The sequence below is a fragment of the Onychostruthus taczanowskii genome, unplaced genomic scaffold (genome assembly GCF_017590055.1).
Source record: "Onychostruthus taczanowskii isolate IOZ18803 unplaced genomic scaffold, ASM1759005v1 scaffold11, whole genome shotgun sequence".
NCBI lineage: Eukaryota > Metazoa > Chordata > Aves > Passeriformes > Passeridae > Onychostruthus > Onychostruthus taczanowskii.
Genome location: NW_024497629.1, coordinates 9,079,893 through 9,105,411, shown reverse-complemented (window position 1 = coordinate 9,105,411; position 25,519 = coordinate 9,079,893). Strand labels below are relative to the sequence as shown.

The window sequence follows — 25,519 nt, the reverse complement described above, 5'->3', positions numbered from 1 at the left end:
CTTACCAGGACTGTATTTGCAAAGGTCTACTTGTGAACAAGTTTTAAACTCGGGACTTGTATCCTTGTGCAGTACTACCCAGTGTGGGACTTGTCTTTTACGGTATAAATGACAATCATTTATGTTACAATATGATTATATGTTCCAGAGTTTTACTATTGCAGATGGGTTAAAGATATGGAACCTCACATTTATATCCTTTCTGTCATTCTCTTCATTACAGGCAATATTACAATCAGGATATGGTTGTTAATACTTGTACCATATAAACACTTTGTGCCTTGTGACCGTCCAACAACTCAGCAGCTCAGTAAAACTGCTTTGAATTACATGGGGATGTGCCACAAAAATGTATGTGAATCAATTCAGCTTTGTTCAAGCATAGTAAAAGCCATTTTGTTTTGTAAATTTAGCTGAAAAGTTTAAGTAATTTAAGACGCCTCCTGATTTTGATTTCCCTGTGAATGTTGGGGGCAGAAGAACTGTCAGGTAGCCTGGAGGAAAACATAAAAATGGAGGGTTTCTCATGGATTAAGGAAAGACAGTTGCTCTGTGATTTGACAGTTACCTGCCGTGTACAGCCAAAAGCAGGAATTAGTTAGTCCTTAGCTTTCAAGCATAATGGCTCAATTTTAGAAAGAATTTGGCATTCAATCCCCAGTAATTTCTAATAATTTCTACCAGTTACAAAGTTTGAGAGGGTTCTTGTAAAATATGCTGCTAGGATTGGTTCAATAATTCATCTGTCTTCTGACCAGAAGTAGCTTCAGTATTATGGGTTTATGGAAAACTAATTCTTTGAATTTACAGTACCTAATAACACAAGGAAACTGGCACTCCTGTATCTGAGTGTATTGCTTGGCTTATTCACATTGGAAACACTGGTTTGCATTTTGGTTTAGATACCTTGAGCTGTTTTTGTTTTGTTTCCTGCAGTCAGAAGCATATCACAGATATTTTACTGTGTTTGAAGTGTATAAACTTTAGATAGGATCTTCCCTGGGAAGCTTTGAAAAGTAGCTGCTCTCTCACTTACTGAAAGTGTTTTCATTATGTCACATAAGTGTAGATAGCCAGGAAGGATAGCGATTAGCAGAGGGACTGTTATTAGAGTACTGATACTTCTCTCTTCTTACCTACACTCAGCTTTTCTGGAGGTCTGTGCAAGCTTGCAAAGCTTGAAAACAAAGCCTAAGGACTTTTTCATCATTCTTTTCAAACTGAAAGAATTAATAATCTTCTCACATAATAAAAGATCATTGGTGACCCTCATTGCACCACAGAGAAGAACGAGTTCTGTCCTTCAACCATGAAGTGCTCAGGGAAAAGCAGAGGGGGTGGTGTTACTTAGGAATGTCTGTAGAGTGTTCTGCTCATAGGTCGTGGCATAAATTCATATGAAACTGTAATATTGACCACTGAAGATCCTTGGAAATCTCACTATGACTGTTTTTAGCATCACTAAAAATATAGGTACTTGTCTTGCTCTTCAGGCCAATGTGTCCCTTCAGTTTTCTCCTGTAATTCCTTGATTTGTACCCTAAATTGGATGGAATGTGCATGAGTGCTTTCATACAGCAAATGATAGTTCATTCTTTGTGAATGTTTTATATCAAATATGCTATTTATGGTACTGTAATTTCATCAACTTAAAAGCAAAGGATTAGAATTTGCTTCATTACTGAGTTTGAGTATGTGAATAGAAGTTCATAAACCTGAGAGTATTTCTTAAGTGCTGGTGTTTCTTTAGTTGTGGGTGTGGATTTAGTCTCCTAATTATAGTACTCTTCTAGGAGGGACAGGTGAAGTGAATCACTGTTCTAAGGCTTTATGTTTCTTGTGCCGCTGTCTAAGGAGTGAAATTCATTGTATACTTTGGTATTGTGAATATTGTGTGAGGTCATTGTACTGAAATTGTTATTGTGGAAATTATTTATAATGTTTGGTGACTGTTTCAGTGTTGCTAATTTGGTAGATGATAACAATGCCATGCTAGTAACATGTTAAATAATTTCTAGTCTGAAGATGTTTTTTAAGTAAAATGGTCTGATGACCATTTTTGATGAATAAAACGTGTAGGAAAAAGTAAAATGCATATTGCTGATACATGCAAAGATTACTTACACAGGCAGAAGGAATTTTTAAAGAAGAATGATAATTTTGAAAAAAAAATCCAGTGTAAACAAATGTATACCTACAATTTCCTTAATTTTCATCATTCTATTCAGTCTTTGGTTTTTTTTCACTTTTCCTCGCTTTTTTTTTCCTTAATAAAATTCTGAATTCTGTGTAAGCAGTTTGGAATAAGTCAAAGATTCCCCTTGTTGCATCTACTGAGATATATAATCTTGGACCTTCATAGAATACAGATGGAGAAATACTGCTTGAAATTTCTCAGACTTCATTCTTGTCCAACAGCTAACATGAATATCTTTATTCTAGGTGGAAAAAAATAGTATTAAATAAAGAAAAATTGGTTTGCAGTGTTCTCAGAAAGCTGGTGTTATCAATGCTGCTATGTTCAGGTACCAGCCTTACTTTAAATACCTGTGTGATCTTAATGATACAGGTTTCTGTAATCTCTTTATGATGCAGTTTTTGAACATGCAGTTGTTTTAGACCAGCTATATTAGAGTTATTTTCTAATAACTCCTGACTTCTAATGAAGAATGGAGATGAAAAAAAATTTATGTTAATGTATGAATCTATAATGTACTGTATCTTAAATACTATATGGAGTTTTGATTGGGTGTTCTTGCTTTTCTTACCCTTCCTTTTGTTGCAGAAGAACTGAGAGGTACAGAGAGTTGCAACAAGGATTATCAAACAGGGACAATTTTCTTACAAGAAACAGTATTATCTACTTATCTTTCTTTCTTCTTTCAAAGAAGAGGTGACTAAGAGGAAGATGTGGTGATAGTTTGTAGAACATGTTCAGGAGGCAGTTGTTCAATGCCTCTTCCAATTCAAGGACTGGGAGGTGTCAGCAGAGGTTGCTGGTTTAGAGTTTCAGAATCAAGCAGCAGGAGATGTGGCTTTATGTTTTGTGGGTAACTGGTGAAACTCCTTGCCTTAAATGATGCTCTGGATGTTAAAAGGGCCAGATGCTGACTGTACAAATGTCACGGAGGAATAGAGTTCTGGAACAAAACAATAGCGAGATCCCACTGCTGAGTCAGCCACAAAAGGTATAAAGCTGGACAGATGTTTGGTAGTGTTGTGGCTTGCTTGGTTCTTAAATTCCTCCCTGCACATTTTGCTTGCTCGCTTCTGGGTGCAAGGCTAAATAGATTATTTTGATTGATGTGGTGCAGTCACTTTTTTTTTTTTTTGTTTGTTCTGGAGTTTCAGTTAGGTTTTCTGTTTGTGGGTTTTGTGTTCTGGGGAGACTTTTTTAAAGATCGTAAAACTCCATTTTTCATTAACTAGTTATCTTAGAACAACTCTTTTAAAGTCATAGTTGAAGCCTTTAAGTTAACTAAGTATGGTCTGATAAAGTTTCACATTTAGAGATCTCAGAGTGTTTCTTATTCAACTTGAAAAATGTTGAGGAATGATTAAATGGTAAAAGTATACAAAATAATTGCATGAAAGGGGAATGTCTTGCCTACACCAAAGAATTCTAAGCAAATTGCTTAAGCAAAACTTTGCTATTTGAAAAATAGCTTGTATTTTTCTAGTGACCTTTTGGTTTGTTTTGATGGAGGAACTGTAAAGGAATTGCTTGTCTAATAACTCACAATGTAAAATTCCTTACTGTTGAGTAGTAGTGATATCCTAACGCCAGAAGGAAGCAGGAACACTTGCAAGAAGACTGGCCTAGAAGTGTGGCAAGAAGAGAAACATGAAAAGCCATGTAAGAATAAATTAATTCTAGGTCATGGGGGAGCCATCCTGGGCTGACAGGGACCACATCTTCAGGGGTTTTGCACTTCACCCTTAATATTTCTGAACAGTCTTCAGTTCTGTACAGTCCTCTTTTGGCCCTGACAGCAAGTACAGGTCTTGATCTGTGAACAGGTTAATACTCTATCTTCATTTCTTTGAATACTGATCAAAGTTTTACAATTAGGCATATGAAATTTAGGAATTACTGAAGAAAACATGCATTCAGCTGAGACTGTGTAAGTGCTCTAGGGTGTAGTCATTACAATTTCATCTCATAGTGTATCTGAACCAAGATAGCGTCTTAGTTCAGCATGCAGGAAGTAGAGAGCTGCTCTGAATCTTTTCCTTTTCTTCATTTGATATGGAGTTCAAGCCTGCATTAGTACAAGCCATGTGAAACCAACTCAGTTGCAGAACATTTGGTCCTTTCTCCTCCTTTGATGCTGGTTGTTCCCCCTGGTCACAAGACTGCTGCTCCTGCTGGGCTGGGCCCTCACGGCTGGTGTTGTGCATCTGTCCCAAGGTGGAAAACTGGGACAAAGACACTTGCCTGAGGGACTGGGGTGGGTTTGTGCCACAATCATGAGGCAACTTGAGGATTTTCCAAATACTGTAAAATGGTACCTGTATTTTTTTTTTTTTTCCACAGTGGCTTTTTGAAAGGTTTTTGTATCACTTAATAATCTGCTAATGGCTAAAGCATGTGTCTTCAAGTCATCACACAGCTCTTAGGAAACTGCTGACATATGAATTGTCTAACACTCTTAAGTTTTGGTGGATTGCACATGTATATTTTAGTTTGGGTCTGATTCAGACAGAGTAATTCCTGACTGAATCTGTTCATGAGCTCATCAGTGCAGGTCAAAATATTTGCTGTTTTCTCCTGGAGAGTTTGGACTGGAATGTTAACAGCTTTCTGCTTCCCTGGAAAGCTTATCCATCAGACTGGCTTTTAGACGTGTTCCTTTATTTGCTGAAGTCTTCCTCTTGAAATATGCCAGGTCTAATGTGTAAGAGCCTCCTTTCCTGACTAAAATTTGAATGACCTTAATTGCTGTATGATTTTTTAAATTTCTGTTTTCAGTGGTAACTATTTAAAGAGCCCAAATTCAGACAGAAGCTGGTCATTCTTGCTTATTAAAAAAATCTTTTGAGAGGGATAAAATTCTATCTATACCAATTCTTCTAATCAACTATGCTGCACTTGCTTTCCCAAACAAGGAGGGATTCCTGCTTTGGTCTGCTGGTGTTTTGAGGTACCTTGTAATCTTAAGGTTTTTGGGTGTGGGTGTGTATCTATTGGAGGGGCTTTTTTTCTCTGCCTAACTGTGTAATTTTTTGTGCATTTTAGCAGGTGCATGCAGTACTTTTCAGGATAGAAAGTTGTGCAGAATGAAAAGAAGCAAGGGTGAGGCTTTTATTTGAAAGAAAAAAAGCTGAGGAGGAAGTTCACTGCTGAAAGGGTTATTGTAATCAAGTTTATCATGAGAGCTTGCTGTTGTGTAACAGAAACTCTAGCTTGTCCATACCTGTCTTTAAGCATTACTTAATGAAGAAAGAAAACAAACCTACCAAAGTATTTGAAATACAATAAAATTTGTTTCCCAACTCTTAGATTTCAATACATTATGACAGTTCAATTCCTTACTAGAATCCTCTATTTTTAGAAAGACTGCATTTTTTAGAAAAGTGATGAGTTTGCTTGTGAGAATGAGCAAGGTAACACTCAAACACATGTCTCTCGTGGTTTAATAATATTGAAACTCATTTATTCAAAAACCACTTTAACCAGGAATCATGTAGTGAAAAATATATCTTCCTCTGAAAGTAGCCCATTAAAAAGCCTGTTAGGCAGCCAATTTTTTTTTTTTTCCCTAGTAAAGGAGTACCTCTGTATTGGACGTTCAGTTGGCTTTTTTTCTTTGCATGTAGGTTGCTGGCTCATCCTCATGCTATCTTGAATTCTTCAGTAAAGACTTCCTGGATCAGTTTAATGCAGTCTAATACCCTAGCACCTATTTTTTTTTCCTCTCAAAAAGGCATAGGCTTTGTTTATTGAGTCATTTTCTAAAATTAATATTTTTGCTATATAAAGGCCCTTCTCACTTGCTCCACAGCAATGACCAGGAGTAATTTGGGATTTTAGGATGTAGTAGTTGTTGCAGCTGAAACAGTTATTAAAAGGAGAGATGAAGTGAGAGCCTGCCAGTGTGACTTCTATGATTTTCAAATGGTGTCTTCTTTTTTCTTCCCTTCTGCCCATTTCTTACCTGACAGATAACTTGGACAACCTGTATGCCTGTCTTTCAGGTGGACAAATTAATTTCCTTTTATTTCTTCCTTCTGCTTGATAGCAGGCTTGTAAAGGGGCAGCTTGCTTGTGTGCTTAGTCTCTTTGTTTTTTCTAATGGAAGAAGTTCCACAAGATGCATATTTCTTTGCAGTTACCTAAATGGAGTTATAGCAGTTTCACCTGTCTTCTTCTTGTCATTTGGTTCCCTTTTAATAATTCCAGGCACACCCTCTCACTGTTACATCAGCATTTGTATGTGATTCATGGATATCAGGGTTTGGAGAAATCTATCAACTCATTTAAATGCTATCCACTCATTTTAAATACTAATTTGGGTGTAAATGTCACAGTTAATGCAGTCCATGTAAAAATGAGTGTACTGAGTCAGACGTGGGGCTCTTGGAGTCTGTTCTCCTGTTTCAGATGTGACTGAGGAAAGGAGGCAGGAGCAGGGTGCAGGGGTTCCTCCCTGTCCACTTTCACACTCATCAGCAAATCACAAGCCTGGGGTGTTTCTATATGGCAGTGGTGACAGTGCTGACAATGCCATGGAATCTCAACATAGTGTGGGTTTGGGTTGAAAGAGGCCTTTAAAGAGTCTCTTGAAACATTGCCTGTGTCTTTTCTGTAAACCTTTTGCTCTGGCAAAGAAGGCTTTCCTGAAAAGACTGCACAGAATCTAACCATGTTACAAAGTTGACCACATTAGTTCTTTTCCAGCTAGGTTAAATGGCAAAAAAAGTTTCAGTATTTCCTATTTTTTCAAAGTTTGTATTCACCATAATACACAGTGTTAAAGTACCTTTAATTTGTGTTTGATGGCTATTACAATAGTTTGTGGCCGTTCCAGGTGTGATGGTGGTTGTGCCTGAGAGGTAGATAGAAGTCAGGCAAGGGGGAAAACCAATGTCATTTAAAACTAAATTGGCAGTATTTGTTGGTGTAGGTTTATATGGGAGGTAGCTAGATTAGTAGTACTGTAAAAATATACAAAAAACATGAAAAAAAATTAGTGACCATGTTAATGATCTAGTATGTAATGATTGGTCCACAAGGTAATTTCATTCAGTTTTAAACACTAATTTGGGTGTAAATTTCACAGTTAATACAGTTATTGTCTCTACTGTCAAGTGTTTTATGCAATCTGCATGCACTGTGGCTGCTGTCATCCCACATCAGACTCACGCTGCAGATGACCAGATATATCTGAACCAGTTGAGCAGCAGAAGCAAAGTAAGGTGAGCCAGGTGCCATAGAGAACTTGACTGCTCTGCTCATTGTTGGTACCTGATTTTACCTCATGTAAATGTAAAGCCAGCTTAGGTTCCTGGGAATGTGTGTTTCAATCCAGGCAGCATTCAAAGATCTTTACACACACTAGGGCAGCCATTTGGTTTATTATTTTTACAATAAATATCTTTTATTTTATGGGCATACCCTGTTTTACACAATGTTTGAACCAAAATTCTGGATTGTGTTGCAAAAAAATCCTCCAGCCCTCATAACTTGTTGTTTTCCAGACCTACAAGTTAAATGGCTTTATTAATCCATTTCCTGGTAAAATTAGTACACTCTTTTTCAAACTCAGTCAAAGTTGAATTTGTGATCTTAAAAAGAATGAAGCCTTGCATATCCAACTCTAAAAATTAGAAGATTCCCTGAGATTTACAAAAAGCTGACAATGAAAAAATGAGTCAGACCTTATTAGGTTCCAGTATTAAAGGGTCATTAAAGAAATCCCTTAGGAAAAATGTTCTTTGTGGAATATAAGCAGCACAGAGTAGGTAGAACTTCAGAGAATGTGCAGGCATGGGGAAAAAAGGGTCCCAGGATGGAAATGCACAAGTAGAAGGATGATAAGGAAGGGAATTGTGCTGCAAAAAAAAGTACTCAACAGGAAAGAAGGATGGAAGGGAAAAATACAAAAAGAAGAATTTAGAATAAGTGTATAATTACTTCTTTTCAGAAATAATAGAACATTATCATTGTAACATAAGCTGTGTTGTGAATATGTAAGTAATGGGATATTGTCGTGGCACGGGTGAAGGAAATGGAAATGGCTTACACAGTTATCCAAGGAGAGAATCAGGCCACATTGAAAACAAGAAACTATGGAGCTTGCACATTGTTCTAGAAAGCCAGCCAGTGCATACTGTTTTCTGCTTGTTTATCAGCAATATTCTGATATTGTCCAAACAAGTAGGAGAGGCTGCAATCTTGGCTTACTCAAAACAATTACCTGTTACTGTGATCTGATTATCATGCTAATAGTTTGGCTCCTCTGCTCCTGAAAACCAGTTTGTTGTTTTCTAATACAGGTGAAAAATGCCATGTAACTTCGAAAGATAAAGACAACTGATTTAAATAGTTTAATGAATATTTATCCTTATGAAAATCTTGTTATAGACACTTTTTCACTGACTCAACAATGTATATTTTGTTCTCCTGTGCTCAGGGGCAGGGGAAAGTACTCTCAAGTAGTACTAATCTTCTATACTGCTTTCAAGAGTGGCCTTATTTGTCACATGTGGGAATAAGAGGCAAAGATTTTAAAAACAAAGCTTAAGAAAAGGTCTTGGCAACCTCTGTAGCCCATCTGGACAAGTTACAGACTCTGTCAGTGTTGTTGATCAGACTTGAAGGAATCCCAGCTTGCGAAACACCTGAAAAGGCTAGCAGGTGGAATAGCTTTAAAAGGGTTTTTTGTCAGTCTTCCTGGAATTATTAGGTGCCTTAAGGGTTTGTAACTTGAGTTTTATATGTGGTTTTTATTGTGTTTCCCAGGTTCCCAAAACAAGGTGAGAGCTTAGTAACTTCATGTGGTGATAGACAGGGGAGTTGTCCTAATATACAGCACAGAAATACATCTTGAATTTTTTAATTTATGATTGGATAAGTGAAAGTTATACTTGGAGGGTGTGTGGCATATGATATAACACTGTCCTCTATTGTCCAAGTACTCCTCCCTTGGGGTTTAATCATGGGTTGCTGGAGGCAGAGTTTTTTAACTGAAGGAGGGAGGCCCTGGCTGTGGGTCTTGCTTTCCTAGTGGATGTGCTGGTTGGCTTCCAGGGCAACTTGTTTTATCAGGTTCTTTTTCTTTGTTCTTTTTTTCTTTTCTTTTTTTTTTTTTTTTTTCTTTTTTACAGGGATACATAGCTGAGTAGAAGGTGGTAACTTATTAATTTTGAGGCTGCTTGTTTACTGCATCTTTCTTTCTCTTAAAACTGTCTCAACATTTGCTGTGTTGGTTGTGTGGAATTTGGGAGTTCTTTCTCTTTTAACCCTCCTGGTATGTTTGAAATTTTGCAGAAGAAAAGATTTTCTGTGTGAACTCACAGCTATTTCAGAGTTAAACAGAGTATGAACAGGGCATACAGTGACTGGTGAAAACAGCCAGTGCTTGGTTGCTGCAGAAATCCTTCAGTGTCCTTAGCCCTGACCTTTCTGCCTTCAGCCCTGTGCTGTGTCCCAGGCAGGTGTGATCTGGTGCTGGATGCAGCTTTCCAGTTCCAGAGGTGACTGTGCTGTGGAAGCAGGGGTTCAGTTCAGCCTCAGCATCGTGGCACGGCGCTGGGACTACTACAGGGAATGTTTTTGAGCTTAGGGTTTAAACCCTGGGAAACAGCAGCTGATTTGGTTGATCTTTATCTTCTATTAGGATGCACATTCCAAGTGTGTTCAGATCTCTTATGAACACACATCAACAAAGAACAGTTTTTGTCTGCTAACACTGTTTTTAAAATAAGCCAAGTGCTAGCTCTCAGTCTTAATTTTTATTTGGAGTTTTTATACCACTTGTTGGCCTTCAGTAAAGGGAAAGCATTGGTTGTCATTGCAAAACAGAGCATTCTCTAGCCATTTTGAAAAAGAACCGAATTTCTGTAAATTGCAAACAAAAGCTTTGAACCAAAAGCAGATATTGGGCAGAGGGAAAAAGTTTATTCACCAATACATAGGATAGGAAAGCTGTCTCCTTGCCCTGGTACAGGGAGAGAAGCTCAGGTAAAAGGTGATAAAGGTGTCTATTGGAGTCCTCCAGTTAAGATCTATATTCCTTAAAGTAGCTGGGTGTCAGATGAGACTTTGGAGAGCTCCACTGGTGATAGTTTAATGTTTGAGAATGGGAATGCTTCAAATTACTAAATTCCCAGCATCTTAATTTATTTTCACCTGTGATGTATTATTAAGAAGCTACTAATTCAACTGCTTTTCATTAGGATAAAGCATATTTCCTTGCTATCTAATAATGAATAGTATTTATCTAATGTTCTTATTTGAATTATGTGGGACTTTAATTTTTCTCCCAGTACACTCAAGAGAGGTTACATATGATTCAGGTTTTGTTCCAAGATTGGTCTGGTATTCAATTTAGCACTGCTTTTTAGAAGGAATGGGAAGTGCTGTGAGCCTGGTCTTCTGCAGAGCTCTGGTAGTGCAAGTTTTTCTTGTTTCTCAAGATAGTCCTGGAGCAGTCTAAGCCAATTTTAACACTGTTTAGAAACTATAATGAACATGATACAACTTCCTAACTGTTACAAAAAGTTACATGTGTAATAGTAGGTGACAGCAGAATTATTAATTTGCCTAAGCATGTGTTCTTGCAAGTCTGAACTGCAGTCTGAGGGGAGATAATTTTAAAAAAGACAGTGTAATGTTGGTAATCACTCAAAACAAAAATTGAGCATTAGCTACAGAGCTTATATTAAAATAGATGAAGACAAATTATTGAATAAAACTACATTAGGTCACATCATGTCTTGTTGTAAACATGGTTACTCTGTTTGTAATGTGAACCAAAAAAAGAGCAGAAACCTGCATTCACTCTCGTTCAAGAAAGTTTTGAAGCTGTGCACAAAGTGTAAAGCCCTGCTAAGTTTCTTTTAAAGGAAGGTTCCATATGTAAAAATTGACTTTATAAAATATGAATACATGTTAAAGTGCTCTTCTGAATTAGAAAAATCCTGGCTAAGGCAGAAAAATCGTTCCTTTTTATACATTTAAAATGGTAAAGTAGTCTGGACAACTGAAATTGCTGCTTTTAGAGGTAAATTCAAGTAATCATTTTAACTACAGAAAATTAAGAATATTTAATGAAACAGCTCAGGAATTGTGAAATGAGGGTCAAACCTTAGATCCATACTTACGCAAACTTGAGGTCCTGCTGAGTTCATTATGAATAAACATGTCAAAATCTTTCTGCAAGTTACATTCTCCTGTAGCAGTAAACCTCAGTACAAATTGTGAGAACTTTCTCATGCAGCCAGTGGTTTCAAAAAGAGAATTTCAGATTTATAGTCACTAATAAATATGCAAATATGGATTTATTTTTTTTAAACTAAATAACATGAAAGATTCTGTGAAAGGGCTGTAGACAATGTGGGCCTGGTGCTAAATGGGAATATGGTCACGAAGACCAAGGGGAAGGCTAAAGTGATGGTTGGGGGTTTTTTGCCTCAGTTTTTGAAAAGCAGTTTAGGGAATATGTGAAGGAAGTGGATGTATGAAGGTTCATGGGCTGTGATGAGATGCTGCACAAGTGTTAAGGCAGCTGGCTGGTGTCACTGCTAGGTCACTGTCACTAAGTTTTGAGCAGTTCTGGGGACTGCACAAGTCCTCAGGGGCGGGGAGATACCTCGGGAGTGCTGGGTGCTGCTCTGGGCTGCCCAGTACAAGGGAGACATGGATGCAGGGGAGTGAGTCCTGTAAAGGGCCATGGAGATGGGGCAGTGGGGCCTGACAAGAGAGGGGAGCTGAGAGCACTGTGACTCTTCATCCTGGAGCTGGAGGATGTTCAGGGCAGGTATGATGTGGTACCTGCAGGAGGCTGCAAAGGAGGAAAACCAGATGCTCCTTAGTGGTATTCAGTGACTGGATGAGAAGAAATGGACACAAATTGAAATACAAGAAGTTCCATTTAAGCATAAGGGAAAACAAAACCTTTTTTCCTTTGTTCATTGGAGTTGGTGAAACATTGGAGCAGATTTCCCACAACCCTTGGAAGCTGCCATTTGTGGTGATGCTCAGGATCTGACTGGATGTGGTCCTGGGCAGCCTGATTGAGCTGACCTAGCTTGGACCCAGTGTCTCAAGCAGTCCCTGCCAGCCTCCACCTTCTGTGTTCTCTGACCTCTTAATTCTTCAGACAGTTCACCCTCAATTGCATCTCTATTGTTTTCTTCCCAAAGCTCTCAGTTTTAGAGCACCTGGACACATAATGAGCGTTTCACAATAAAGGTGGGGAGGTGGTGGGAGAGATCTGAAGCAACTTCTTGTTTGTTTCTTATGTATTTCATGGGATTTAATAGTAGCAATTTCTCTCTGTAGTACTGTAATCTGGCTCCATTCTTGCATGTGTGTTTAGTCATAGTGTGCTAAAAGCATCTGTATAAATAATCCTGTATTAAACAATTCAGGATTTAACATCAATAATTTTAAAATAGTTAACAAATATGGTAACAGAGCAAATGTATAACCCCTCTAATCCTGTCTTTCAGTCGTGGCCTGTATATGAAGAAGTATTCAATAAAATGCATGAGCTTGCAGCATTTTTAGACCTGCCTCGTTTTCCAGAAATAACAGAAAGCTGCTTTCTTCATCCAGACATGCTGTGCATGAAGTACTTGATGGAAGCTAATTTACCTGGTAAATATTTTCCCTAGCCTGAACTGATAAAATTTTTTGTGGTTTATTAAACTCTAGCAAAAAGGCTTAAATTACTACTTCAAAGTGCCTGCTCTTTTCCTTCTAATTTATTCCCATTTCAGTTTGAACTAAAAGATATTCTTTCTATAGAAAGCACCTTCCTCAAACATTTAGAGTACATGTTATGGGCCCAGATACGCAGGGTCACTCTGATGTTGGCTCTGTAAGGCTGTGGAGTGGATACTTCATTTTAAATCTTTCAGTGTCCATGTGAACTAAGAGGCAGCTGTTGAATTCATGTGATATATTAACTTTAGCTAAATGATGTGGTTGGGACCTGATTGCTTAGCTCTGAAATTCTCACATGTAATAATGGCTGTATATTCTTTAACAAAGAATATATTTTGTGTATTATATAATATTGTATATTACTATTTATTTTAATATTAATTGATTGTGTGTGACAGATCAGCTTCTGTCTCACTTGATTTATATTTTAGTTCTGAAATCATACATAGCATAAGTATTGATTTTTTTTGTCTATCCTAAAATGAAGTCTTGAATATTGACTTGTCAAAGAAAGACCAGTATGTCCTAGTATGTGAACTCTGTTAGGTTACCATATCTTCTGTCAAATACCATTGTGACTGAAGATGAGTTACACAGACAAGTGGCCTGTAAATTTTTTTTCTCAAAACATTCCAACAGTTCATAGTAGGGGAGGGAGTTATTGTGTTACTTTGCAATTAGTTACAATGAATAAAAGTGTTTGGTTTTTCTGTTTATTCACAGTTGAATGAAGGGAAGATAACCAACAGGTTTAGGGTTAAAATTCTGGAGTAGTAATTCTGGTGTTGTAGTTTTATGCCAGTGTTGTGATCTCACAGAGGATTACATTATTTTACAGATTGTGAAGTATCAATTGAATCAAAAAAAAGGCTGAAAATTTGTCGTTTTCATATCTTTTACACAGAAATGTAAAGCTAAGTACTCTTTGAAAATTACTGCAGAAGAGGAATATATTGTCCTTTTCTGGGCAACTAAGATTTTTATCATGTATAAGTACTTTTTAAAAAATTGAAAAGGGCTGCTGCTGTTGTCTGACAGCTCCTCAAAAAAGGCAGTGAATTGGGAGTGTTAAAGGACACTACATGCCAACGAAGAAACTATTCTATGTATCTGAAATAAAACTAGATATGCTTCTAGTACTTAAAGAAAATTTAGTTTCCACTTTTTTTTTTGACTTTTACTGTTATGTGCGAGAGGATTAAAAACAAGTTCCTATGGAACTCTTTGTAGGCAGCAGGAGGATATAAGTACAGCTGGATTAAGGTTGTACTTAGTCATACATTGCTAACCTTTGTGGAATCTGATGGTGATGTAATCAACTCCTGTATTTCTTGCTGAACAGGAAAGGTGAGAAATTTGGGGGATTTGTATCTGTGAAAAATAAGCAGAGTAATAAGAGCCTGTATAGATAGGCTGCTGTGGATCTTGGAGCTGCAGCTGGATCTCCCTGGCACAGCCCGCGCGTGGAGAGCTCGGCCGCCTCTGCCGGGGGAGCAGCCAGTGCTGCCCTGCCACCAGCAAGCTGCTCTCCATGCCCAGCCAGCTTCTGTACAGCCAGCCCTGCTCCTCCTCTGGGCAGGGCTGATTCCTGCCACGGGTGTTCAGTCACCATGCAGGAAAAAAGTTTGTGACAAGTTTTTTTGCTTTTGGGGATTTTTTAAAAAATATGTTTATGTGGATTTGCAATAGGCTTTCCCACAAGAATGTTCAGGATGGTCTCACTATGTTATTCAAGTAACATCAAAGCACTATAAAATACGTGACTTTTTTATTCTCCACGTGAATATATAAGTCACAAGTGTTTTCCATGTAAGCACGGTGAAGGTTGCCTAGTATTTTTTAAAGTATCCAAAAATACTCTTCAGCCCGAAAAATATGGCTGTCAAATGGTCCTAAAAGACCTAAGCAGTGTTTTCCTCAAATGGCCAACATATTTGCACTGTAAAAATATTTCTAGCTTGTCTTAACATTTTATATTTTTATTTTTGTTAATCAGATGAATTGCATAATTGGACTTGTCGAGTGGTGAAAAAGATTGGTATTGGAGAAGTGGATTTTCTGACTCTAGTGCCTGGAAATAAGTCAACAAGAAAAGTGAAATATGATGTTCTTGCTGCAGCAGTTATTGTAGTTGTGCTCAAATTATTGTTTTTATTAGATGATCACTATGAATGGTAAGTGTACAGACAAATCTGTAGCAACCCTCAAATTTCAAATAGTGCAAATGTTTGTTTCCAATCGTTCTTTGAGTTAAATTTATACTACTGGAATTTCATTTAAGTTCAGTAGCTTAAACCATATACTTGAAGGCATTTTAGACATGAAATATTGGTTACTTTTAAAATTCATTGGGTTTTATCTGATACTTGGAATAAAATTAGGATGTCATTTTTGTCCATTGTATTTGAACTTCATGTGAAAAGTGCAGTATTTGGATCTACGAAACAGCCTGATTTTTAAAATTTTTTTACAGGATACTTTCAGAGTTTGCTGAAGAAAGAAATAAAAATAACACAGAAGGTATATAAATGTTCTAGTAAAAGCAGTGTTATGATTTTACAAATGAAACAGTTTTGCAGTCAGGGTTAGAAAGACTTTTCTTATTGATCATGAAAATGTGTTTTTGTCGTTCATAAAGGGCAAATTTTATTCAGAGAAAAGAGTAGATCCTGTTCATGTAAAATGGCCTCAGTGTACATGCACAATTCTTACTCTTTGGGAGGGGGAGTTTGGTAGACATTTTGCTGGGTGCCTCTCTGCTTCTGCTTGTGCATGTTTGCCTCTTGGTTTGGAGTTTTATGTGTGGTAGGTGGAGATGAATGGATATGCCGTGAAAAGGGAGCACACTTTGATCGTAAATAGCAGATACTTACTAGGGGCATCAAACCACATTTATGATAAAATCCAAACTTGTTTAGTCTTGTTAAATAAAATGTCTTAGTGTGTAACATATTTCAGATGTAATCTAGTTTCTTAGTCCAAATAATCCTGAGAGAGTGTGGAAAAGCTAGCAGCAATTAAGATGGAGAAGATAATGGTGTGAACATGGTTCTTTGAGGGCAGAAAGACCAAATCAAAGATTAGAAATCTTCAGGAAGATGTTCCATGGCCTGATCCAAATCACAGTTGAAGATAAGATCCAAGATGTGTTGCAGTGGTTTATCTGTTAGGCCTTTTATCCAGTTTTGGGTCATTTTGACCCTTCTGATGCTTTGTTTAAAATTTTGGTCCATAATAAAATTAAGGTGTTAGTCATGTGTGAGCTCAATTACTGCTGTAACTAGAGACAGTCATCACTGTTAACTAAAACTGGTAATTTTCACATTCAGGTGGATACACAAACTTATGGTGGATTTTTTATTTTCCTTTTTACTTCCCTTGAAAACTTGAAGTACATGATAGTGACAGGAGTGGGGAGTTGTGCAACTGCTTTACAAGCTGAGGCTTATTAATGTCTTAATGGGGTTTCTCCCTTATTAACAAGTCTCATTGCCCTTGGGAATTAACAGCTCATTCTTTGCCCACTTTTTTACTTTAAAATCTGCTGGTGCAAATGATCCATGTGCTCTGTTTTGTTGTCCCTGTGCTTAAGATGTCAGGGTGATGGTGAGCAGCTGCACAGAGGAGCTGATGTGAGAATTTCTGTTAGACGACTGATCAGTGCCAGAGCTCAAAACTGCCTCTGGCATTTTCCCAAAGTTAGAGTGCTTAAATGAATAATGATTAATAGCAAGTTTTAAAGATTCAATTTATGTTGACTCCATTCTCAACTATCCATTCTCTAGTTCATTTTTTTAAAATTAAAAAATAGTATTTCAGCTCCTACATTTCTTCAAGTCAGATGGGAAGCAGTACAATAGATAGTTATATTTACCTGCTGTGTGTGCTCTGTGAACTACACACATCCACAGTATGGGTTTTGTTCAAATAAAAGGTGATTGAGGTCTATATAGATGTATGTGTGTATACAGAGCTGTGTATTTTCAAGTCAGCTCAGCTACATGAATGTCAGACCAGCAGTACTGGCCAGGTAAAGGGTTATTACAGTGTAGCATCATGTCTCTGACAGTGGGTTTGCATGTGATAGATGCTTAATAATTCATATAAAGTTTAATACAAATTTCTACCACCTCCCACACTGCTCTCCCAGCAATTTAGGAGTATTTACTTAAACCTGGGGGTTTAAGGAGCTGATAAAAGAAGTTGTATCCAGACCTTTGAATTTCAAGGACTGCTGAGGGGTCTTTGTTCCTTTCATGTGTCTCTTGCTTTTTGAGACCATCTATGTTTTTAGAATCTAGACATTCTGAGGCAGGATAATACAAACAGAAGAAATGCAAATAATACAAAAGGTATATAAGTTTGATTGTAAGAACAGTGCATTCGCCTTCAGGAGAGTTTGAACAGCTGGCTGGCAAAGCTGAGCATGACGCAAGCATCGCATGCAGTGCAGCTCGGGCCATGGGGAAATGCAAAGTCTGGTTCATTCACAATGCAGATATTCCACCCACAGGGAATAAGAGTTGATTATTTTTAAATATATAAATCTACACCATATTTCTGTTTGGAATTCTTATCCTTACTGTACCCAGTTGGTCTGCTTCAGTCTTGTGCCTCTTTGGAGGATCATTGATAAAGGTGCTACTGAATGTCCTATGTCTTTGTGTTTTCGCATGTGCTGGTAAATACTTGTTCACATATCAACAAGTGAAGTTCCTGTGCTCCAAACCATGAGGGGCTGATATGAAGTGAAGACCATTTTCTAGTTTATCTTCCCAACCCTGTAAGATTTCATGGGTAGTGGAATATACAGTGGGGAGCTGATGAAACTATGTGAAATTTTGCATGTGATCTTCTTTAGGCTTTATTTGTTTAAACTTAAGCTTGATGCATAGTTTCATTAATCCCTTGAATTCAACTTCGAAACAGTTGAAGGCCACTCCACACAGTGAAGAACTAGTTGATTTGGTAGAGAGGAGGTAGTTTCTAGGTTTACCTTTCCAGAAAAGAGGGTAAAGGTTTGACTTGTGCTAAATCAATGAAATCTAAGATACGGGGCTTCTTTGCACTTCCTATAACATGCTGTTCTTTCACTCCATTTCTGCATTTCTCTTTCTTACAGAATTATTAGGTCAAGTGTGTTTTCTTTAAGCACATTGCGTTCAGGGTAGTTTGTGTACAGGTGCAAGATGCATGGTCTAACTGCTTGGCAACCATCTCTGTCATTTCTTTCATTTCTTCCCAAACTAAAGTGTATATGTTTTATTCAGGGGGCCCATATTTTGAGTTCAAGAAATGGTATGAGGTGGTAAAACATTCCTTGGATGTGGAGCAAAAGAAACTGGATGAAGAAAAAGCCAAGTAAGAGATTTTTAAGTACTTCTTTTTTAAGGTAGACAGTTCTGCGTGAACTCCTGATCCCTACAGAAATAAAAAAAAGTTAGAAATTTGTTCCACATATCCATTCACCAAGTTTGAGTGAATAGAATGAATGAATCACTGTCTTAATTTTCTATTTATACTCATAAGCTTTATCCAGGTTATTTATTAAATGCTCACTTACTGTGAAAAATAGCTTATACAATTAACTGATTACAGCAGATCTAGGCTAACATGCCTTGGTTTGCCTGCTCAGAAAAATATTTCCTTTATATGTTGGAGGGGCAGTGGCTTTTAATAGCACTAAACATTAGGTTATTTTGATTTTAATTTAAAACTTTGGCAGTATTTATAATAAGTTATTCTTCATTTATTCATTTGGTCCAGCTTTCTTTTTTTAACAATTCTTACGTCTCTTACTGGTAGGTATCTGTGGAGATGTGAAAAGCCATTGTTTTATTCAGTCAAGAATAAATCTAAAGCTCTGAAGAGAAGACGTGAGTAAACTTTGCTTCTTCCCAGTAACAGAAATCTGCTCCAACTTTTCCCGTCATAGATCTTCAGCTGTGACTGATAACATTTACATCTTAAAATATTTTGTCTCCTCTCTTTCATCTCTGGGTACAATTAATGTAGTACTGTTTTACAACTTGTGGCTGGAAGTTTTCAAACATGCACAGCTGAAACTGCCTTTGCCAGTCTTCCCAACAACCTACTGAACCATGTCTCAGAATGAGAGCTCTTATCCTCATCTTCTCTAGTTTGCCTTTTTATCACTGTTCCTCCTGAGTTGTCAAGTCTTCCATAGCTTTCCTGTCTGTTTCCTCCTTTAGTTTCTTGAATGCTTTGGTATGAATATCCCAGTGTGTCCTTCAGTAGGTCTTGCATGTCCCTCTTCTCTCCCACTCCTTCTTGCAATCCTCTACAGAAAGCAAGGAGGGCTTTACTTGCATAGCCAGCTGCATGTGGTCAGAATGCAGGTACAGCTGCTGAATTTTAGTAGCTCTGGAAGTACTTGTGAGCAGTTTCTGGGGTTTGTGTTGACATAAAAGCAAAGAAACAAGTTTTCTGCAGAAATAAGGAAAACCAGATTTTTATTCAGCCAGATTAGATCTGGAGTTCTTCATTCTACTTTTTATGTTATCCAGAAAGCAGCAGGTATTTGGAGATATTAAGTATGGCAAATGGTATTTTTCCTTTTATGTGTTCTTTCAGTTTTTGGAAGTGACTGGTTCAGGGACTTCTAAACAAGTTGTATAATCCTATTTGGTTTGAATTACAAATGTTGGATTTCTCCTTCAAGAATGCGGTGTGGGTTTAAGTACTTACTCTTCAAAATCCTGTTGGGGTGATCCTGCAGTCAAGTAATGTTCCATGGAAAACCATGTTAAGATGTATTTATTTCAAGGTGATTATTTACTCAGATGCCCTTTAATTCCTGCATTTATAGGAAAAGAGATTCCTCTTCTGGCTCTGCTTCTCTTGGAGCTAGAGGAGGACCACTTAGATTACAGAGCTTAATCATAATGTTGTGAGCAGGAATATCACATAATTGCAGCTGGGCAGGATCCATCTTAAAACAAAGGTACCATGTCAAGAGAGTGCTATAGAACACTTACATACCAGGTACAGATTTTCAGAAAGCTTCCTAAACCTTTGATTTTGATAGTAGACTTTAGTGTCATCTTGAAAGATAAACTTCCCAGTCCTTGGATTAGTCCTTGGATTTTAGGAGGTTTTTTCCTGTGGCTTTTTTTTTCTTCAATACATTAATGAGTTTATTTAAATACAGCTCATAAAAAGAAGTGAAAGCTACAACAAAGTTTTTTGACCTGCTTTTTATCCTAGAGAAACGAGGCATAGGCAGTCACACAATGTGTGCTGATCTATCATGATACTTCTTTGCCTTCTGAGCCTGAGTAACTTAGCAAAGTTTGTTGTACATTCACTAGCAGCAGACAAACATGGAATGGGGTTTTTTTGTTGTTGGGGTTTTTTACCAGTTAAAATTTGCACCATGAAATGCTTAACCTTCAATCCATGTATGTATGAATGTGCTTTCTATGAGCATAAAAATCCCGGGAGTATCAAATGGATTTTACAGGTTTTACTTGCAGGAATGTTTTAGAGTGCCCCACTAACTAATATCATTAGGTATAAAAGACATGGCATTTTGAATTATGTTTCAAAATGTTTCACTAAAGCCTGTAAAGAGAGTGGTAGAGATAGAGACTTCCAGGATTTCTCAGTCTTTCAAGCAGAGGTTAAAAAGAAAAAAAAAAAGAATTTTAAAAAGCACAAATGCCCCAATTTCTTCTTGTATTAATCACTTCTAAACAGTATTCTGATGCTTAATACTTTCGCATTTGTTTCTTTTGTTTCTCTTTGCACAGAAATGGTTGTGAACTTACAAAATCAGTTTGGCAAGCTAGCTGGTTCAGTGCAACGTGCTGAAAAGCCAAATCCTTCAAGTTTTCAGTTAAGTTGGTCTGAAGAAAACACAGATGGGAGTTGTTTTCACGGGCATAGCCTGAAGGGAATTTTGCAAGAAAAAGGTGGTTTACTGACAGCCATGAACCCTGACTATTGGCTGTGTACAGTTAAACTATGTAATGAGAAGTAAGTATTCACATTTTGCTAAATACATTTCGGAAAGTTCTCCTGAAAGTAAAGTCCTATACATATATTTTTGCAGATGACAAATGCAGGGTGTGTGCACAGCTATGTGCTCACATACAGTTACAGTCATTTCTAAAAGGGTGTGTGAGGAATGGATAGTCTTGGACTGTGAGTAGACAAACTGTAACATGAAGAGTGATCAAAGTGAGCTTATGAGAAGAGAGGAGATGAGACAAAATCAACAACTAGAGTCACATGGCAAGAGTAGCAGCTAGGTGCAAATGCTCACTTCATTTCTTTCCAGTGTTTTATAAAGTATTTGTGATGCAGCTTTCCCGAGAATGGAAAAACAGTCTCATTCCTCTCCTCCCTGGCCTCTAAAAAAGCATAGGAAATTAATTTTCTAAATCACTATACTGATTTTTGATGGCCTTAATCACAATGACTTCTGGGTCATATACCATACTTTGGTTCTGCGATTGGTTGTGTTATGAAACCCTAATCCAGAAGAGGAATGTACTGGTGAATATCAGTGAAGATCAACTCTGTAGCTGGCTTGGAGTCTCCTGAATTTCTCATGTATGCTATTGGAAAGTGGGGTTTTTTTTGAAAGAATGTTTGGTTACATTCATGTGAAAGGAGATTTCATTTGTCTGTTGAGTAACATGTGAAATCTTTGTCTGGTATGTAATTTGAAATGGTTTTCAGAGATCAATAGCCCCTATGCAGTCTTAGCAATATGGTCCTGATTTGAAAGCATTACATTCCCTTTGAAAATAGCTGGGTTTTACCAGCATGCAGTCTTCTCTGTCCTTCGGTGGATTTATTTGCTTATCTTTATTTTCCTTTTCACATTACTTTTCACATACCCACAGTGACATAAATGGGTTGGAATAATGTAAGCACAGTGTTACATTACAAGAGGTTTGGTTATATGGATTCATTCTTTGTATGAATAAGAACCTTTTTTTTTTTTTAAAGGGAGTAGAGGTAATAATCCTTTTACCACAGATTTGCGTAAATCTTATGTACACATTGAATGAGTGGATATTTCGGTGTATGTTTGTGTGAATAATCTTCCATGCAAAGCCTGTTTTTAAACCTATATTTTCATATGTAATGTATTAAAATGTTAATGGCAAACTGTCATAGCCTTCATGAAACAAGATTTGAATTTAAATTCTTACCGGTTAAATTTCCCATTATATCATTTGCAATGCAAGTAGTTAAGTATACATATGGCACTCACTTAACATTGGAAAACAACATCTACTCTCTCAGATATGAGGGTTTATCCTCTGTGTATGTAGAATAGAACGAAAAAAAATCTTACAAATTCTCTTTATCTAAAAATCAGCAGGCCTAACAGGACTGCTATAATGCTTTATTCCTGGGACTAAAGTATGATTACAGTGTCAGCAAAGCTGAGATCAGTCAAATGATTAGTGAAATGCTTTTACATTTTATTTTAAAACTTTGTTTTAAACTGGATTCTAAACTGATTTGCTGTTCTATTTACTATTTTCTATAATTCTGTTATTCTATTTATTATATTCTATCTAAACTATTTGCTATTACACCTAAGTCTTTAGGTGACAGGAGTTGTACTCAATGTTCATAAAGGTCTTTTCCAAGCTAAAGGACTATGTAATTCTATGCATGATAAGGTACTACAGTGTGTGAAAAATGTTGTAATGCTTTTGTGGGGTGTGAGGTAGGGCAGAGGATGGGATGCATGGCATGAGAGACCTCGTTCCAGGCTTCCAGTGTGCCAGATTTGGGGAGGCTTTGAACAGACTGCGCTCCCTGGAGTGCGGCTTGCCTGGCACTCAGGATGGGTCTGGCTGTTCCTCCAGTTTGAGGGAAAATGTAAATGTTTGCTGGGCCAGAGGGAGTGAGCAAATCACTTTATAGTCTAGTAATTAGCACACTTACCTGTAAATAGGGACAGACAGATCCCAGTCGTTGTTCTGGTGAATATTTAAGACAGCTGCTCTGAATCAGACACAAGGAACATTTTAAACTGCTTCTCCACATCCCAAGGCAATACCTAGGAAGTTAGAAGATGTATAGGGTTTATAGGTGAATATAGCACCTGAACCCCCATATCAGTGTACAGTGTTTTTATTTAAAAATTGAAACTTTGTAGTATTTTATACTAAATTTGAGCCTTATCCAGTTTGGTGTTTTTCCAGCCTAAGTTGGTGAACTTAATGTTTACAGAGCTATCTCTGCAGCTCGTCCTCTGTGTCATCTTTTGTTCGGTCTGACACTTGTTACCAGCAAGTCTAGTTTGCTATTTTTATTATATACTTCATCAATAAAATCACCTCATCATTTTCATTAACATTTTGACCACAAAAGCTACCAAATAATGAAGCAGAAGGCTGCTACAGCACTAATTACTTTCTGTTGACCTCATGAGTGTTTGCTCCAATGTTTCCTATGTTACTCCATTGACTTAATTTAGCTTTTCTCTCTTGTTTCTAGACATGTAATTTGTATTTAGCACACAAAGGCAATGGACAATAAATGAATGGGTTATTAACCCATGACATAGTGTCAGGAAGATGAGAGGGGAACCCTATGGAGAGAGAAGAACAGAGTAAAGAGCCTGAAGTCTCAGAATTGGATAGTCTTAGAAATTTAAAACATAGGGTGAGGTAGTCATTTTAATACTTTGCTTCATTTGCTGAAAGCTGGAAGAACAAACAGTGATTCCATTTAGTCCTGAAAGGCAAAAAATGTATTCTTTGCCTGGCTGAGTAAGATCCTGATTCATAGTGCAAGAAGCTATAGTGGATTTTTCTTCTTAGGGTGTTTGCACCAGCTCTGAAGATACCTTGGTTCAGTCCTGTACTTCATGGTTTTGCAGGAGTGGATCACTTCACAGAATCAACACTGTAAACTAGAATTGTCATTTATGTTGTTGGTAAAGTGTAAAGTTTGTCTCTAATTGCAGTTTAATATATAAATGCTAGCTAAATACTAAATGCACTTGTAATTTAGGGCTTTTGTTTTCTCCCCATTTCTTTTCAGATTGTGTGGTCATCTGGCTCATTACAAAGAAGTGGAGTTTCCCCAGAGTTACCATTTTGTACTAGGGTTGTTCTCTTTTCTTCTGAGGATTCAACCCTCTTATATCCATGATGAGGTGTGTATGATAGAACACAAACTTTTTAATAAAAAACTCTATAAAAAACTAAAATACAACACAGTGCTAAGGAAGTAAAAAAGGCCTAAAACCTCCAGTATTAAAACCATGTAAATTATTTGGTTGGATCCCAAACCATGGTATTCCATCTAAACTTAAACTTATACATTCTTTTGTCTCATGAACATTTTTTGTAATGATAGGAGTGCTGAGATCCACTATTGTACTTTAGTTTTAGTGTCATTTTATCTGTAATTTAAGTCACTGATACCGGGAAAGGAAACTGCCAAGGAAACTGTTCATGACCATTTATTTCATTAATTTGCATCAGAGCCAACACGAAGCTGTGAAATTACCATTTTTTTGGACACTATTGTACATATTTTGAGTGTACTGGACATGATGTTAGCATGACATTGTGAGATTTTGCAATTAAAATATCTATTTTTTTACCTACCATTGTATGACAGTAAATATATTTCTAGAAAATAATGTTTATTTTGTTTTTAAATACAATGTTAACAAATAAAAGAAGCAGTTGGTTAATATTGTCATTGCAGTGAGTTTTTTCTTTATTATTTCTAAACAGCATTCCAGTTCTTCTGGAACAACTCTGGCACTGTTTTCTACATTTCCTTGCATACTCTATATTTCCCAGTCTCTTGTTGTGCCTGAGACTCTCATTTAGGTTAACACCTTTCAGGTCCAAGTTCCACTTCAGGCTTCACATATTTTGTAGATACTTTTGTATCTAGTGTAAAATCTGATCCTATTTCTTGTGCAGCGCTAACTGCCAGGTCCTCCTGTCATTGTTTTTTGCAAGGCTACTGTTAAAGCCTTGAATTTCTTCTGACCACTTTATAATGCAGCATCTTCAGCAGCTGGCCATTCCACCAGTTCCTCGTGCTCAATCTTATTTATGCACCATGTTTGTGTACTGTCCCAGACGACATGTAAATGAAGTTGGGTGCTGCCACTACATGAAAGACACCCTAACAATATACATACATGTGTTGAACCTAGATGCTGTGTAGATACCCAGATGAATAATGCTGCTTTCAGCTGCATGAAATTAAATTCATCATTTCCAACCATCAGTACAGAGCACAGAACTTACCAAATCTGTTTGATCAAAACCAACAGCTATTTCTGAGCATTATTATAACTAAGAAAAATGGTGCCTGCAGACTTGACAAAGAGTAATGACTTCCTCCCTGAGCAAGGGCTTCAGTGAGATGTAATCTGGGAGGGTAATCGGTTCAGTGAGAAGATTGCGAAGGGTTTAAACCATGAAGTTGTTTAAAAATTGAGAACAGGTGAACGATAGGAGAGGTGATGTGCCCTACCTGTCTGGAGCAAGTGATAAAGTGGTATTTCACATACAAGCAAGGCAGACAGGACTATTAAAAGTAAGTTTTAATAGTTAGATGGAAATGCTGGCAAACCGGGAGGCTTTGCTGACTCAGTAGACG

General features: G+C 37.2%; 1 protein-coding gene across 1 annotated transcript in view; it reads left to right on the top strand.

Moving 5' to 3' along the window:
- TAF1B (TATA-box binding protein associated factor, RNA polymerase I subunit B) overlaps nt 1–24,557 on the top strand; it is a 45,770-nt gene extending 21,213 nt beyond the window's left edge. Inside the window, exons 9-15 of the mRNA XM_041421995.1 lie at nt 12,679–12,826; nt 14,892–15,069; nt 15,369–15,415; nt 18,166–18,256; nt 18,701–18,771; nt 20,668–20,893; nt 23,933–24,557. Coding sequence (XP_041277929.1) covers nt 12,679–12,826; nt 14,892–15,069; nt 15,369–15,415; nt 18,166–18,256; nt 18,701–18,771; nt 20,668–20,893; nt 23,933–24,125 — 954 coding nt within the window. The 3' untranslated portion in view covers nt 24,126–24,557. The remainder of the gene's footprint in view (nt 1–12,678; nt 12,827–14,891; nt 15,070–15,368; nt 15,416–18,165; nt 18,257–18,700; nt 18,772–20,667; nt 20,894–23,932) is intronic.
- Nucleotides 24,558–25,519: the final 962 nt, after the last annotated feature.